The 16,816-nt window shown below is 40.7% G+C and overlaps 1 protein-coding gene across 4 annotated transcripts in view; it reads left to right on the top strand.

The window, feature by feature from the left end:
- The window catches only part of COL4A5 (collagen type IV alpha 5 chain), a 77,992-nt gene that overhangs the window by 59,460 nt on the left and 1,716 nt on the right, over positions 1-16,816 (top strand). For 2 of the 4 annotated variants that reach the window (XM_027645185.1, XM_027645186.1), the window contains 17 exons: positions 188-327; positions 1,246-1,372; positions 2,598-2,678; positions 3,252-3,350; positions 3,892-3,942; positions 4,718-4,903; positions 7,561-7,569; positions 9,831-9,839; positions 11,207-11,340; positions 11,685-11,757; positions 11,907-11,978; positions 12,345-12,473; positions 12,784-12,882; positions 13,664-13,876; positions 14,206-14,383; positions 14,946-15,060; positions 15,371-15,543. In XM_027645185.1, coding sequence (XP_027500986.1) covers positions 188-327; positions 1,246-1,372; positions 2,598-2,678; positions 3,252-3,350; positions 3,892-3,942; positions 4,718-4,903; positions 7,561-7,569; positions 9,831-9,839; positions 11,207-11,340; positions 11,685-11,757; positions 11,907-11,978; positions 12,345-12,473; positions 12,784-12,882; positions 13,664-13,876; positions 14,206-14,383; positions 14,946-15,060; positions 15,371-15,543 — 1,888 coding nt within the window. The remainder of the gene's footprint in view (positions 1-187; positions 328-1,245; positions 1,373-2,597; positions 2,679-3,251; positions 3,351-3,891; positions 3,943-4,717; positions 4,904-7,560; positions 7,570-9,830; positions 9,840-11,206; positions 11,341-11,684; positions 11,758-11,906; positions 11,979-12,344; positions 12,474-12,783; positions 12,883-13,663; positions 13,877-14,205; positions 14,384-14,945; positions 15,061-15,370; positions 15,544-16,816) is intronic. The other 2 variants (XM_027645187.1, XM_027645188.1) reach the window with 1 other exon arrangement.

Consider the following 16,816-nt stretch of genomic DNA (forward strand, 5'->3'; position numbering starts at 1 on the left):
ATAATTGAGATTTTTAAATAATTGGTTTAGTTTGTTTTTAAAAATAAAAACCACATTAGGTATTCAAAGCCAACCAGTGAAATTGTTAGTCCTTTCTAGTTCAGTTGCTGTACTTTGAGTGATTTCTGTAAATTACTGCAGAAGTTTTATTTATATTTATCAAACTTGTACTTTATCTCTTGGACAGGCCCCCCAGGGATTAAAGGCAGCCAAGGAATAGCAGGACGTCCAGGGCAGCCTGGGCCTGCAGGATTTCCTGGATTGAAAGGGGAGAAAGGTGACCCTGGTCTTTCAACCATTGGTATTCCTGGTCCCCCTGGACCAAAGGTACCTTTACAAAATTTTTAGATTGAAAAGTTCATGAGGAAATTAGATTCTCTGTTGATTTTTTTTTTTCCCCAACTATTGCTTAATATCTGTTATGTATAACTGTAAATATGTATATAAGTATATTAATAACAAGCAGGGTTGACTGTTCTTTTCAGGTGGGAGCAAAAATTTCTAATTTTAAAGGTGAAAATATTTATATATAATTTAATCATGTTAAAGGAGAAGATAGTTTATCAGACTTTTCAAGTTGGGTTCAGTAGTCTTCCCTGTGACACTTTTATAGTTGCTAGGGATTTATACAATTAATATCACATTGTTCCCGTGTCTAATTATGTAGTTAATTATTAAAAAAATTAAGACAACTTGCATTTAAGAATAGATTACTAATAATATAGCATGATTGCTATTGCTTAAAATTTTTAAGTCTATATAAAATATTTGCATTAACATTTATGTGTCATCCTTTCTGCCAGCCATAAAAAAGGGACAAAAAGATCTTCAGAATATCTTGCAGTCTTCAGTGATGCCTTACAACTGATGTTGAGCACAATTAATTTAGCAAAAAACATTGCATGATTAAAGCTCCACAGATTTCGTTTTTTTATTCTGCATTATCATGGGGTAAAAATCTCTGTTTCTTCTTGAAAAAAGGAAGACACTTTTTTCCTCAATGTAGGCCAGTTCTGAGGAAAAACTATGATACTCTGTACAAAATTAAAGGAGAAAACTGTTGAAGTCTTTACTCTTGCTAGTTCCGATGAATTTTCTGTTGAGATGTTCGACATTACCCGGATATAAGGAGAGGTGTACCCAATATAATGATGACCTTTATGTGATGATAAGATGGGGAACATACAAGAAAGGCTTACCCATCTTATAAAGACTGGGTTCTTATTTCTGCTTCGTGTTTTCTAGGGTGACCTTGGTTTGCCTGGATACCCAGGCAGTCCAGGCAGTAAAGGTACAGCTGGAAATCCTGGTTTGCCTGGATTTCCAGGCAGTCCAGGTGCAAAAGGAGAACCAGGCCTTCCTGGATTCCCAGGTAATTCTCCACAGATTTTTTTCATTTTCCCTCCTGCTTATATTGGTACACACAGCTAAACACAGTGGGTAACTGGGGGAGGGCTCCAACTTCTTTCAGAGTTTCTGGCAGTCTGCTGCTTCTAAGCTTTGTGCTGTTGGAATTGGCAACAGTAACTGTGGGAATGCATCTCTTAAGAGTGCCTTCTGAAATTATTCATCTGCTCTGAGGGGATGTAGCAGTTGTGTTAGCTAATGCTCCCCACTCTCCAAAGCAATCAGACTCTCACATCCTCTGACCCACAAATACTCATGTCCATATTTTTCCTTCATGAATCAATAGAGAAGTGCCATCAGGAAAACAGAACTTGTTTTTCATACCATTTACTGTCTAAAAATATGTTGTAAAGAGAAATCTCTGAAACATAATTGTTAGGTTTTGCGATCTTCTCTAAAAAATATTAGTAGAGATTGTTCACAGGTATATCTCAGTTATTCATCCACAATTTAAAGAAACAAAGTTTTTACCTGTGCTGCATTTGCAGTACTAAAGGCTGTTCTACAACTATGCTTGAGCTGCTTTGATGCAGGAAATTAGGGAATTTATAACTGTGGTCATGGCAGCAGGAGGCTCAGAAGAGAACAAAGTTGACCATGAACCTCTGCTTTGTGTTGTGCCTAAGAGTCTGAACAGCCAGAACAGTGTATTGAGAAACTACCTTGGTCAGGTTCAGGTGCTGCTCAGAACAGACGCTGAACAGATTGTTGGTTTTCCTACCTCCCACTCAGCTCATGCTGTAGGGGTGAGAATGAAGTCTAAACTCTTAAGACCATTTTTATTAAGATCCTTTTTCAGGAAAAGTAAAAGAGGATTGTGGAAGAACTATCCAATCACATTTCATACTGCTTCCAATTTGTTGTCAAGCAAAAACACCTGTCTCTAAAATAGTAATTTTCTAGCAGACTGCCAGACTTGCTGTGCCCTTGGCCATGGGCACTCAACAATTAGGAAGACAGTTTTGAGAGTTGCAGTAAGGACAGCTGTACTAGTGTATATTGCTTCTGTACACTCTTTGCTTTACAATTCACATCCTTGGTCAGCTGTAAATCTGCAAATTGAGCACAATTACAATCTCTTGGTAAAATCAGCTCATTTGTTACTCTGGGCATCTCAGATTGTGGCATTTCAAGAGCTGCTGAAAAACCAGTTTTGTGCTTATTTTTATTGGAATGCCTGTACTTCACAGGAACACCAGGAATTCCAGGACCAAAAGGTATTGAGGGGCCTCCAGGTAATCCTGGCCTACCTGGACCACCTGGGCCAGTAGGTGAGTATGAACAGTGCAGCAGAGATCAGCAGCTTCTGTGGAAAACATAATACATGAAGCCACTTCCTTTCTTCTTAACATCTTCTTTTTAACGTCTTGAAAATGCATCTCTGTGTACATGGGTGCTGTCATTGTAGGCACATAATTCACTGAAATTAAACAGAAAAGAAAGAAGTTTTAACTTTCTTTTGAGGACTTGTGTCTACTGTCATAGTCAATTCATTATTGACTATTGAAACAACAAGTTAACTGTTTCAGTATTTACCAGCTTTATTTATGTTAAGTACTCCAGTGGTGTAACCTGTTTATATAGGAGCAAAGACTTAATTTATTCTAAAGGGAAGCATTATATTATTTTTAGCAAACAGTGACTGCTTGAGAGGTCACATGCCTAAAAGCCTCTTCTAAACTGCCAGAAGAGAGAGAGAAAGGTTTTAATTTTAAGATTACACCCCTGTGAATCTTGTATTGCACTGCCACACCTTCAGATTCAGATGGTGGGGAGGGGGGATGCTGCTTTTTTTTGTTATAGGTTAGGCATGACTGTGCTAATGTGTTCTGTTCCCCTCTTAGGTGATATTGGTCGTCCTGGCCCTCCTGGTCCCTCAGGGGAGAAGGGACAGCCCGGCCGAGATGGGATCCCGGGACCAGCGGGTCAGAAGGGTGAACCAGGTCAGGTGTCCTTCCTGTTTGTTTTCTCCTCTTGACTCTGCTTTGGGATGTTCTGCTTACTCTGTCCTTTCTTCCCTGCAACTGCCCTTACACCTCCAGAGCTGCTCCTGTGGTTCCCAGCTGCTGGGTGGCTCACCAGCCAGGACAAGAATTCAATCAGCTCTTAGATTTTATTACCTGACTTCAACACCAGCCCCCGTTCCTGTATTCTGTGTTGGCTGTATTGCTTCAACTCAGTTACAGGGTGCATAAACAGTGTAATGTCTGCCCTAAAAATAGAACCCCCAAACAAAAATGCAAACATAGCATCTCCCAAAATCTGAAAGAGCATGGATTGGGAATGGATGGAAATGCTTGTGAAAGTTACAGATGCATTCAATAGCAAAACCTCTGGCTTTGGTGAGTGCATGAGAATCCCAGGAATCTAAAAGGAATTGCAGATTTAGATGAATTGCATTTTCATCATTCTAAGCCTCATATTCCCATTCCTGGAGACCTGAAAGCTAGATGTTCATTATTAACTGAATGTGTTTCTTTTCAGGTTTACCAGGTTTTGGGCGCCCAGGACCTCCAGGACTCCCGGGATTGTCAGGTAAAGTTTCCCTGTTACTCCTTGTTAAAAGGTTGAATGTAAAATACATTTATACACCAAAAAAAAAAGAAGAGTGTGTTGTATGTTCTGCAACAAATGAATGCCATGGCAACTACTAAAATAACAGGGTTTTTTCTCGGCAGACTGTCTTAAATTAACCACAGTAATAAAGACATTTATTACTGACCACTGAATTTTGTAAACTAGCAATTATGCAGCCAGAATAAATGCACACAGGACTACAGCCTAGTGCATTGTGTGGAACTTTGCTGATTTGTCTCAGTAAATAAAGCATTCATACAACAGATGAGAAATGAAGTTGCTTTAAAAGTATAGCTACTTGCTATATTGCTTCCTTTCCAGTAGCATTAAAGCTCCTAAATTCCTCCAGTTTATTTGAAAGTTTTGCAAGTATGTCTTAATTTTCAGCAATATCTAAAAAAAATTATGAAGTCTTAATATAGACAGATTTCTTCACAGGGTTTTGCTTGTAGACTTACAATCTCAGAGGATGTTTCTGACTTACAGCATCACCGAGTAGTAAAGTGACACTTAGTAAGACTTTTTAACATGTCAGAAGGTGTACTGCTTTCTCCTGCAAGAATTATTAGCCTTAACTCTTTCCTGAATGTTAGACAATTTTACCTTGTCTGACTGACAGGGGATCTGTGGCCAGACTTGGACCTTCTGCAAGAGAGAGAAATGGCTCTGAAAATTGACTTTTGGCCTTTTGTAACAGAATGTAACAATGTAACGTGGCTGTCTGGTTTTACAGGGCAAAAAGGAGAACTGGGGTTACCCGGCCCACCAGGGCCCCCTGGACTTCCAGGTCTGAAGGGAGAACCAGGTTTCCAGGGATTCCCTGGTCTACAGGGTCCACCAGGTCCACCAGGATTACCAGGGCCACCACTGGAAGGTCCTAAAGGTAGCCCTGGCCCACCAGGTGTTCCAGGAAGGCCAGGTAAGAGCATGATCCATACCTGCAAACATCTTTGACACTTTGATATTTTGCTGGTAGGTCATCAGCCTTCAAACTCTCTCAGTTTATTTGGATGGATAAGTTCAAGCCTCATGGCATAGGTCTGTGGGCAACAAGAGCATTTTGTTGCCAAAAGTAACAGTATCTAAAAATGAAACAGCCCCAGTTTCTCTGAGTTTCTGATACCTGGCAGCAAAAATCGAAGGTGTTGCTGAGCGGGCGGTTCTCCGCATGCTGTCCCAGTAATCACCTCGCAAGCACGGCACCGACCTCTCAACGTCTGATACCTTTGCAGTACTTGTCACATGATCAGCAACTGTCATCGTGCACAAAACCCAAAAGTAACAAACCCCATCACTGTAAGAGTCATGACAATCAAATTCCCACTAGCACCACAGCATGATCCGGTGGGATAGCTGCTCATCTCCGTCTCATGTAACACAAGTCATTGCTCCATTGTGTCCTGTGGCTCCCGTGGACTCCGTGCTCCGTCGTGCCGTGTTCATCTTCCCATTCCATGTTTGCATTTTGTTCCTGCACCAACTAATTCTGGGAATGAGAAAACTCTATAATGAGTTAACATGGCTGAGCAACTACCTTGCCTGTATTAGAGTTTGATTTTTGTGTGTGTGTGTGTTACAGAATGTTTATTTGAATTTAGATATTGCTCTTGAAAATATTGAACTTTAATGAACCTGTCACAGCTCTGGCTCAAGCTTATTGCTGTATCTTGAATCCAGAAGTACTTTGCTACCAATGAGACTCATCTCACTTAACAGGCCTTATATTCTCCCTAAAGGAGACTGCTTTCAAACCAAGCCATTGGTTGATGACAAATTTTTTTCTTTGCATATTAATGGTGAAGTAATATTTTTATTTATTGCCCTTTACTGCCCTCAAACTATTCTTTTGTTTAAAGACTTTTCTGAGGAGAGTTAGTTTTGAGTTAGTATATTGGTAAAATAGCTGCTACACACATATATTGTTTATCTTTGGGTATCAAGGGAGAGTTTAGTTTTGCAGTACGCATTTGGAAAGATTTTTAGAATTGCTTTTTCCTCATGCTTGCTTCTGATACAAGAGGAGGCTGTCCCACTGAAAAATGTTTTTTAGAATGGAATTATATCAAAATATTTTCCCCAGACCTGGAATTGTCATATGTTATTATTCTCAATGGCAGTATGAGCTTTTTCTTGTGCAGAGTGGGCTATGAACTCATCTTCATCTACCCTAACTGTGCATTCAAAAAATGAGTCATTATAAACAACATTTGTTTTTAATTTATAACACCTTAAAAACTGGGTTGCTGTTTGCCAGTAGAATGAGGTTTTCTTTTAGTCCTAGTAAAAATACTTGAATTGTGTTGTATCCTAAATATTCTTTGGGTGTGACTGGTGTGAAACAGCCCCATGGGTTAATAATGCACAGCCAGTTACAATGTCTTCCTGTTTTCCTGTTTGGTCAGTGGAATGAGGCATGCATGCCCTCCCCCTTTCTGCTGGAGGAACCTACTCCCTGCTGTACCCCAGGGGCTCTAACCAGGCAGTGGAGCATCCCTGCAGCAAATTGGTCCTCCAAGTTTGCTTTTGACTTTCTGTAATTTTTCTGTATGTAGAGTGGTGCAGCAATTAAAATTTTGGCCCAGGAACCTGACTGGTCTGTAACAGTATGGGCTTTCCTTTTTAAAAGATTCTTTGTAGAGGATATCTCCAAACTCTAAAAAAAAAAAATAAAAAGTAAATCAGCTAAGCAGTCTCTGATGTATAATAAAAGTGCCAACTAAGACTCTCTGCTCTGCTGCAGCACTGGGGTTTTATGGAGCTTCTCACCCTGTTCACAATTCCCTGTAGAAATCAGGTTCTTACTGACTCCAATCAGTTGGGGAGGTGGAGAAATGGTGGGGCTCGTTTTGTGCAGATTTATGAGCATTGGCACGGGGGGGAACAATCAGTGAGGTTCTGCTCAGCCATGTTCTCTCTCTCTTTCTCTTATTTCCATTTTTGTTGCATGCAATGTATAAAGTGAAGCATTTGTTTTGCTCAGTTATGTGTGAACTAATGTGGATAAACCAAACTATTATTGCAGTTCTGGTACAATCAGCACTCCAGCCTTTTGTTTCTGACGATAACACAGTCTATTGTTGGAAGGCTGATTTTGTAACATTTCAACATAAGGCAGTTAGTCATAAAAGCAGCTGTGTGGCTGTCAAATTACCCCTTCCAGGGACAGAAATAAAACCAGAAGCTGTTTGCGTACACTGTTTGTTGTTGACTTCTGTGTATATTCTAAGATTAGTAACAGTGATGAAGTCAAACATGATGTAGCTCTCTGACTTCAGTTGAGTTGTCCCTAAAATAAACATTGATAGATGGTTTGGGGACAGATTTATTAATTGATTATAAAATTAAGCCAATTTCCAGGGCAACAGAATATTTCTGCTACTCCACATGTCTGTTTTCATTGCTATGAATAAGAATAATAGTTTGGTGTTTTGCACACTGTATGTAAAGGAATATTGAGCTAAATCTAAAAAGAAAGGTTTAGTTGAATATGTTAGTTTGTTGATATTTCTAACAATTTTGATGTTTTTCCCCTTGTTCTAATGATGACCTTGGTGAATTCTGACCCCCTACTCCCAGGTCCCTCAGGTTAGCCCTGTAACTCCAAAATAATAACTTTGCATGAAAATGAACTTATATACTTTTGTATTGTCTAAAAGTAGATATGCGGAGTCATTTTTCAGACGTACCTTTTAATCTGTGGTGGAAAAAAAACCCTCAGAGGTTGCTTTCAGCCACCTCCTCCATGTTGTTGTGGGACCAACACTGGAAGGACATAGAATTGCTCTGCCCGTGGTGGAAAACCACGTGGGTCCAGATTTGCAAGGCTTTTATGAAGTCCCCAGCTGCGAAACTTGTTTTAGCAAATTTATTCTCAGTGCAGTTGAAAATAATATATAGTGGTTTTCATCTTTTTTTAGAAAGCACATTGCACTGTCCTCCTGTGCCTTTGCTGTATGACTGTGTATCGCAGCTTGGGCAAAGTGGCACCGTTCATTTTTGTAACACCTGCTACTCTTGATTTTGGACACTCTAAAGTGGCTTAAATAAATTAGATATTTGTTTTATACCAACGGTGTCTGTAGAAAATTTATATAGACTAAGAGTGATGCTTTACATTCCCAACTTAGAGCATTGTAACTTTTCAGTGAAGATTAGTTCCATTGCTTTGCTTCATCAGAACATTTAGAGGAAACGAGGAAAGTTCTTCCTTTCACAAGTATTTTATTAAAATAAAGCTCACAGCCCTCCCCAGCCTGGCACTAGGGCAGGGGGACAGGATTGGTGAGAACATGGTTGTTTTCAGAAGTTTATTTTAACTTTAGAGTATCAACATGGAACACAAACTGGCACTTGGGAGGATTTTTAAGGTCTGTGTCTGGATTGAGAATGACTTGGTATATCTACTTAACAATAATAATGATATCTTTAGGTTTTGCTATGATGACTTTCAGGAAGCAAAGAAACGTCAGGAAAATTCCATAGAGGAATACATTTTAGTTTTTAGCCTGCTGTCCTAAGCACTGTGAGGTAGCAAATGTGGCAGCCCCTAAAGTTTGAATCCCAGCTTTATGCAGTCATATAAAAAAATGAATGTGGCTTTACCTTTTAATTTAACTGTGGTCACCCAAACAGTAACCACACTTTAAAGGAGCGCTGCCATCATGGGGGTGCTGGGAGGAGCTCAGCAATTGCCTCACATTTTGTTCCACCCTGTGTTTGTGCTCAGCCAGAATTCAGCGATGAATAGATTTACAAATCATAGCAAAACTTACCTATCAGTGAAATATAGTTTATAAGTACTTAACAGTAACAATGAAATGTCCATGTCATTATTTTTAACAACTGTTTACAGTTAGTATTTAAAATAATTTATCAAATATGTAAGAAATAGTGCTCTGAGGTAAACCTCTTGTGTATTTATTGTAGTTTTTAGCTGCAAATTGCATGGTGGTATGTTGATATATTTAAATCATTTCACTGACATGAAAGGTGCAAGTGGCATAGGAGCTAAAATATGTATTAACTTAGGAGCATAGTAGGGGCAACCAGCTTACCTTTTGAAAGAGGACATTTAAATCATTTTTCCAAGGATGTTATCACATGCCATTCTCCATAATATCCTTAAACAGGTAAATTAGCATCTTGGAATAATTTTATCAGGAAAGATTAATGCCAACAGTAAAGACAGCAAATTCTAAATTTGCAAGGTCTGCTTTATTTTTGCCTGTAGCATTTGCAGCCCTCTTGATCCATGTCAGTCCTGCCTTCCATTTCCAAGTGGGTGTAAGCCTACTTTTCAGCCCTAGAATTGTATTCACAGATAGATGAGGTTCATACCTGATTTATGGTGATAAGTCCTTCTGTTAAGTCAGACTTCCCCCTTACCCAAAGCAGAATTTTGCTCAAGACTAAGTTGTCATTCACAATTCACCTGCCTGTTTGCCAAGTTCCAGGCCCTGAGAGGGTGAATATTGTCAGTGAAATGGTTACATAGTCCAAACCTCTTGTGAGCCAGGACTAACCAGCCATAGGCCTTAGCTGTAATGTTAGAGCAATAACACATTTGTTAGTAAAGCTCTGAGTTTGCTGTTAAATGAAGTGTTGAGTTAGTAGAGCCTAGTCACCAGAATAACTTGTATCTGAAAATTCCTGTCGTATTCATGTGTGGTTTTATGCATGCCTGTGGATTATATTGTAAATGCAAAATATACTGGTGAAATGGGTTGTTGTGTAGTGTATATGCTGTCATCTGTACTATTTCTAACTAGTAATCTTGTTTTGTACTGTGTGATGTCTGACCCTTCTAACATCGATCATTGGGCTTTGGTGAACTCTGATCCTTCCAGGTCCTCCAGGTTAGACTCTTAACTCGGTCAATTTGTTTTACTGCCTTGCACTTGATGTAAGAGAAACAGATGTTTTCCTGTAATTCTGTGATTGTCTCTTTAAGGACTATGGTTATCCTGCAGACCATATGTGTTTGATTAGCATGCCTCAGATGGTAACCTGGTATTATTTTGCATGTGTACAGTACTGGACCAGTATAAAAGAACAAAATGAACACAAAAAATCCTTGCATGATGGGATGCTTTCTGTAGCTGAAGCTGCTACAGGATACGTGTGAAATCCGGTACAAAATTGCTGTTGATTTAAAAAGGGAAGGAATTCTATACTCAAATTTGCATGCAGAAATACAAGTCATCAAATTAATTCATTGAATATAGACTATGAGGATGTCAAAGGAGATGCTAAGTTATTCAAGGTTGCAGAAGAGCTGAAAATCCAGCACACTCATAAATATTATTGGATTTGTTGTACTGCAGGGGGGGAATGTCATAGCATTGGCCTACAAAAGATCCTTTTGTTAATCCAGTTATGAGATCTAACTTGTAAAATGTTGTTAGCTGTTCCTGCATTTGCTTACAGTTTGTTTTGCCACAAATTACTATCTGTTACCTTCTGTTTAGGTGGTGGCATAAAGGTATAGGTATCATCTTTCAGCTCTGCAGATACCTAATTTTCTTTTAAATCCACTGCTTTGCTTTGGGTTAATGCTGCTGTAGCAAAGGGAAAATATTTCAAGAACAGCCCAGTTCCTCCACTGGATTTACAGAGTGTAATTCTACTGAAGAAAGACAAATCAGTCGGAGGGAGATTCAACATAAAGAAGTTTCTGCAGCTCAGATTATTATTTAGGGAAGGCAGAATGATGAACTTCCTGCTGTCCAGCAGTCAGGTGACAGTATATAAGGGCTGCTCAATAGGTGTGTCATATCCTAACAGCAAAAAAGCAGCAGCATTTTACATTGTTGAGACTAGCTTTCAAAAGGAGTCCAGGCTGTTAAATAGCACTTAAGACATGGTGAATGCAATGCAGGTCAGCAGAGGGGATATTTGTACCATCTAATTTTGGGTTTCTTGGCTCCTAGTAAAGGCACCACTCAGGTCACTGGAAAGCTGCTAAAGCAGGTGAGCTGCACTGCCTTCTGGGAAGACCTGCTTCTCTCCCTCAGCTAGATAAGGAGCCTTGGTTCCTGATTTGGGTAGTGCAAATAATCCCTCTATTTGTTTTCCTTTTTGTTTACCCTGAATTTAGCATTGAAATAGAGCTGGGAAGTCAAGCCAAAATATCTTCTAATTTTTTTTCTCATTCTGAAGGCACAAACCTGGGGAGAATGGTTGATATGTACTGATATGTGTATATTTGTTCTGCAATGTTAAGGTGCACCAGGCCCAGAAGGTCCACGAGGGCCACCAGGCCCTGGAGGACTTAAAGGGGAAAAAGGGAACCCGGGTCCACCTGGTCCACCTGGCCTGACTGGTCCAAAGGGAGATCAAGGACCACCTGGACGCCAGGTAGGACAAGAAATGGAGTTTTCCCCTTGTTAATTTTTAAATGCAATAAAAATGGAATGTATTTGGGTGGAATATGCAGTTTTCCATCATAAAATAAAACCCAAAATGTGGTAGCTAACACCCTGTCTCATAGCAAGGAAAAGAGTCTTTTCCTTAATTATCCCCCAGTGTCTGGGCAGGATGTCCCTGCTGTATTCCCGTGGGAGCTGGAGCTGTTGATGCAGCCTCACATTCCCGTGTGCCTCAGCCCTTCACAGCCCCCAGTTTGCTCGTTTGTGCACAGGCACCTTTCATTCTGTTTCTGAAACTGAGAGGAGTGAATAACATGAGGCTGTTCTTTCCAGGGGGATCCTGGCCGTCCGGGTCTGAATGGAATGAAGGGGGACCCCGGGGTTCCAGGCGTTCCAGGATTCCCAGGTATTTAACTGGGGATTCCCAGGCATTTAAATAGTGTTTCAAGTGAAAACCTCCAGACACAGTAACAGCCTGTTTTGGCCGTTCCTGCAGCAGAGTTTGTAAAACAGCCTGTTCTTTCACTGTGTGACTGTGTGCATTTGATGTTTCAGGTATGAAGGGTCCCACTGGACCTGCAGGACCCGCTGGCCTCACAGGCAGCCAGGGACTGCCAGGCCCACCAGGTAGGAGTCCTGGGTGGTGGCACTGTCACTTTTGCTCCCTGCCAGCAGAATTTGTTGCAGGGAGGACTGAGTTGGTCTCACCCAGCAATGAAAGTAAAGTGAGCAACAGCTCAACACAGCTCCAGGGTGTACTTTTTAGCCTCTACAAGTAATCCTAAAATATTTTATTCTCTGTATCCAGTCTACATGGATTAACTCCTGCAAGAGTGGTCCTTTGAGGGGTTTATCAAGAGCACTTTTTTGTCCTATATATACACTTATTCTTTGCATTGATGGAGCTCTTGGCTTCTGATCTTGCAATAAACAAACTGTTTCTAATGCTCTTTTCCACCTTGGTTTATCTAATTCTAGTCTGCTCTCTCTCAGGTCCACCAGGTTTACCAGGTACCATTGGACGAAGTATTGTTGTCAAAGGTGATCCTGGTCCCCCAGGTCCTCCAGGACAGCCTGGGTCCAAAGGGGAAGCTGGATTGCCAGGGCCACAGGGATTGCCAGGTATGATCCTGAGTGGCTGCAGAGGAAATGATAGAGGTAGAGCTGAGTGCAGGATGCAATGCCAGTCACATCCAGAGGCTGCAGAGATGAGTGACTGAGCTCAGCAAAAAGCAATAGATAAATGCAGGGTTAATAGATAACAGATAAATGCAGGGTTAATTGATAAATGCTGGGTTCCACCATATATTTCTGGTTCAATGGGCTGTTCTTATTTATCATGAAGAAACAAAAGATAAGTCCAAGGCAATTTAAAGATTCTGTAGTGAGATTTCAAGAGGTTTTATTTCAGTTATGTTTTTGTCTACTCTAGGTCCAATTGGTCTTCCTGGTGACCCCGGGAGAGATGGACTACCTGGTTTTGATGGTCCAGCAGGACGTAAAGGAGAGAGGGGTCTTCCAGGCCAACCAGGTATGGTGTTTAGAGATACTCCCATTTCTGAGTGCAAGCTAATACTGGGAAGTAAGATCTTTGCCTCATGGGAATAATGAGAGAATCACAATTTTAGGATTTTCTTAATGCAACAATATTAAAAGCAGCTGAACATACTTTGGTTTGGAATATTCTCAGAACCAACACATTGCTTGGTCATTGCTGAATAATATTGTCAAGTGCTTTATCTCAAGCTGACTGGCATCTTCTTTGCAGCACAGATGATGTAGAGGAGATAATGAAGATTGTAAGAAACAGAAGAGAGAGATTAGTTAAATCATTTTTATTTTGCAAATCATTTTTATTTTGTAACCTACTCCAAAACTGGCTGCAGCTTTTCTATTCATTTTGATGGCCTTTGGCTCAAGTGTTACCACAGTATGCCTCCAAAGCGAGACTTGCTCCTGTTTCTGCCTCTGCCGTTTATTTTGTTATCTTGAGCAAGATGTTTCAACATCATCTTATTAAGCTGCACACACAGATATATTTTGCAATTGGGAAGCTAATTTGAACTCATTCTACTGGCTGCCATGTCCTCTGCAGTTATCTTAATGCCTCACAGCCCTGAATGTATTTAACTTCACAATACCCTACAACACAGAGAAAATGTCAGGGGGGTGGTGTGAGCAGATACCAGGTGCCCGAATTCACCAGCACCTCAGTGGCAGGACTGTGCTGCCTTTCAGAGCTACATTGGTCCTAAAAGAGCAAGAAATGGTGTTAATAAATACTGTGTGTTGTGTTTCTCTCACGTGAACAGGATCACGAGGAGTACAGGGACCTCCTGGTCCTGATGGCTTACAAGGCCCACCCGGTCCTCCTGGAACAGCTTCTGTTGCTCATGGATTCCTTATAACTCGGCACAGCCAGACCAGGGATACACCACTTTGTCCACAGGGAACATCAAGAATATATGATGGCTTCTCTCTTCTATATGTGCAAGGAAATGAAAGAGCACATGGCCAGGATTTGGGTGAGATATTTTGTATGCTCTGTCTTTAAGAAGAAAGAGGTTGTAGCTGTTTCTTCGAATGCTCTGGTTCTCTGAAGATTTCTTGGATGAGGATGAGGATTGCATACTAAGATCTGCTATCTCCAGAGGCTGCACATGATAATTCAGGATGAAAGAATGTAAACCAGAACACAGACATTAAGTTTTTCCCACATGTGACAATCTGATAGCACATGCTGTGCACTCACAGGAGGAGAGGAAGAATACACAATTACTGCTCTCAAAGAATTGCTATAAAAAGCAATGAAGTGAAAACTTCACTGTCACATTTTATGTATCTTACTCTGTAGGTACTGCTGGGAGCTGTCTCAGGCGGTTCAGCACCATGCCCTTCATGTTCTGCAACATCAACAATGTTTGTAACTTTGCATCAAGGAATGACTATTCCTACTGGCTGTCCACTCCGGAGCCAATGCCCATGAGCATGGAGCCACTGACTGGGCAAAGCATCCAGCCTTTCATTAGCAGGTGAGACAAAGCAGGCTGTCAGGTCTCTTAATATCTGGATAGATAGAATGTCTTATCCATGTGTTTCCAACATGCAGGTTGGGTACTAGATGAATCTGCTGTGTTTTGCTCTGGGAAAAACAAGGAAAATAGCTTGTTTTAAAAGTATTCATTACCTTAAAGGGTCTGTCTCCATGCAGCAGTGGTAATGAGAGACTGAAAGGCTGCAAAAGCTCCCCTCAACCAGGGGATCTCTGTAGTCACCACAGCAAGATTGCCATGGACAGGAGAGAGAACATGGGAGACATTGGCTCTAGGAGTAAGGTGTTCACTTGGGGACTTCGAGCTTCCAGCTTTTGTTTCAGGAATTGCTTCAGTATTTTACCCCATGTAGTGAAAATACAGACAGATCTCACACTCCAAAATACTGTCTTATTGCAATTACAAAATTACAAAATATGTGAGAAGTCTAGATTAATAGGAGGGCCTCTCACAGGCTAGTTTTCTTCCCTCTCTCTTAATAAAACATACTCCTATAATATTTTAATATCATTTGTTTCTCTGCTACTTCCCCTGTGTCCAGATGTGTTGTGTGTGAAGCTCCTGCTATGGTGATAGCTGTCCACAGTCAGACCATTCAGATTCCTTCATGTCCTCCAGGCTGGGACTCCCTTTGGATCGGCTACTCTTTCATGATGGTAAGAACTGCCTCCTACTCCAGAGGCAGCTACTGCCCACCTGTGTCCTCCACTGACTGCTTTGGGATGTTGTTCAGAACTGCAAGGGTTGTCATCTGAAAGCCTTTACCTTCCATCACTAACCAAGGTAGCCAAGACTGACAGGGATTCTCCAGCACACAGATCCCAGTGTAACTGGCATTTATGGAGGTGTCTGACACCGCATCATCTCTGCCAAGAATGGACAGCGACTCTTTTAGTAGCTGAATGCTGTGCTATTGAATTTTTTAGCACCTAAGATTCTTGTTTGTGTCTTTCTTTCCTCCACCAGCACACTAGTGCTGGAGCAGAGGGCTCTGGACAGGCCTTGGCATCGCCTGGATCCTGTTTGGAGGAATTCCGCTCAGCACCGTTCATCGAGTGCCACGGTCGGGGCACCTGTAATTACTACGCCAATTCATACAGTTTCTGGCTGGCAACTGTAGAGGTGTCAGAAATGTTCAGGTAAGAAAACCTGTTTCTTGTCTGTTGCTTTATTCCAGAATGAGCACTTTGGAAACTGAATTTATGCCAGAGATCAAAGGAATTTGTTTACAGGGGTATAGGGAAATAATTTAGCTTGTTTTCCCCCTCACAACCAGTTTTTCAAGTGTTTCCTTGGTAAGCCTTTAATATGTAAAAACTTGCTAGGGCACATGCTGTTTTAAAAGGAGTCAGTTTTTTTCTGTGTCAATCCTTATTCACATTTTGTTGCAGTACTTTCTCTGAAAGCAGTCCTACTGTATTTACTATATTTGCAGCCTAAAAGAACAATTTGTTGGAGTTTTCCTTAGCAGACTTTTCAATAAACTCATATTTGAAAAGTACAGCAAACAAGGGACAGGTATGAATGGCAAGATCAACTCTACTTAAACCTTTTAAGGCAGATGTTTAAACTGTTTTTAAAAGTCTTGTGTGAAGGAGGTTTCCTACCCTCCATGGCCAGCATTTTCCCCCACACTTTGCAGAAGGAAACAGGATGACATTTTGGCTGCAAGAAACCCAGTGGCCATTCTGTCCTCAGCTTCTCTGCAGTCAGTATTTCAGCTGGAGTCTCTCAGCTCCTTGAACCTTTTGCCTTTCAACTTGAGTAGCAAAACCTTTTCTTTGAAAAATCATCTCTTTTCATAGAATAAATAACTACTGCCTTGTTTGTGTGCTGATAAAAACCTCATAATATTCCCACTGCCACCAACTTGAAAAGTGTAGCTTTGTCACAGAGGGCTGGCACTGTGCACTGTGTTACAGAGCAGTGGTGGCCCCTAAGCTTTTTTTGTGTAACCCCTACAGTCAGGATACTTGACATGATTAATCATCACTCTTCAGATTTCTGGTTAGTTGATTAGTGGTAATTCTCTAGTAAAAACTTCCTACTAGGAACTACCATGCACCTTTGAGTTTTCTGTCTTTAGTATTTTCTCTATCCCATAAAAGCAACTTTCTTATTATATTTTTTAAAGAAACTTTTAAGAATTGGACTTACTCTGTGTATGCACATATTACACAAAGTAATTACATTAATCTTCCATCTCCTTACCCTTTCAAAATAAAAATAAATAATTTGGTAAAGCCATCACTAAATACAGCTCTTACTGTTGCAGTACTTGTTATGTGACGTACCCTTTAACTAAGAAACCCAAAGGACAGAAACAAAGACCTCAGAAATATGATCTCAAATGTACAAAATTCACCTCCCCTTCAGTTTGTGTTTGTGTTCCATCACCTGCCAGCCTGAAAC

This window comes from Corapipo altera, unplaced genomic scaffold (genome assembly GCF_003945725.1).
Source record: "Corapipo altera isolate COAL_440 unplaced genomic scaffold, ASM394572v1 65, whole genome shotgun sequence".
Taxonomy (NCBI): Eukaryota; Metazoa; Chordata; class Aves; order Passeriformes; family Pipridae; genus Corapipo; species Corapipo altera.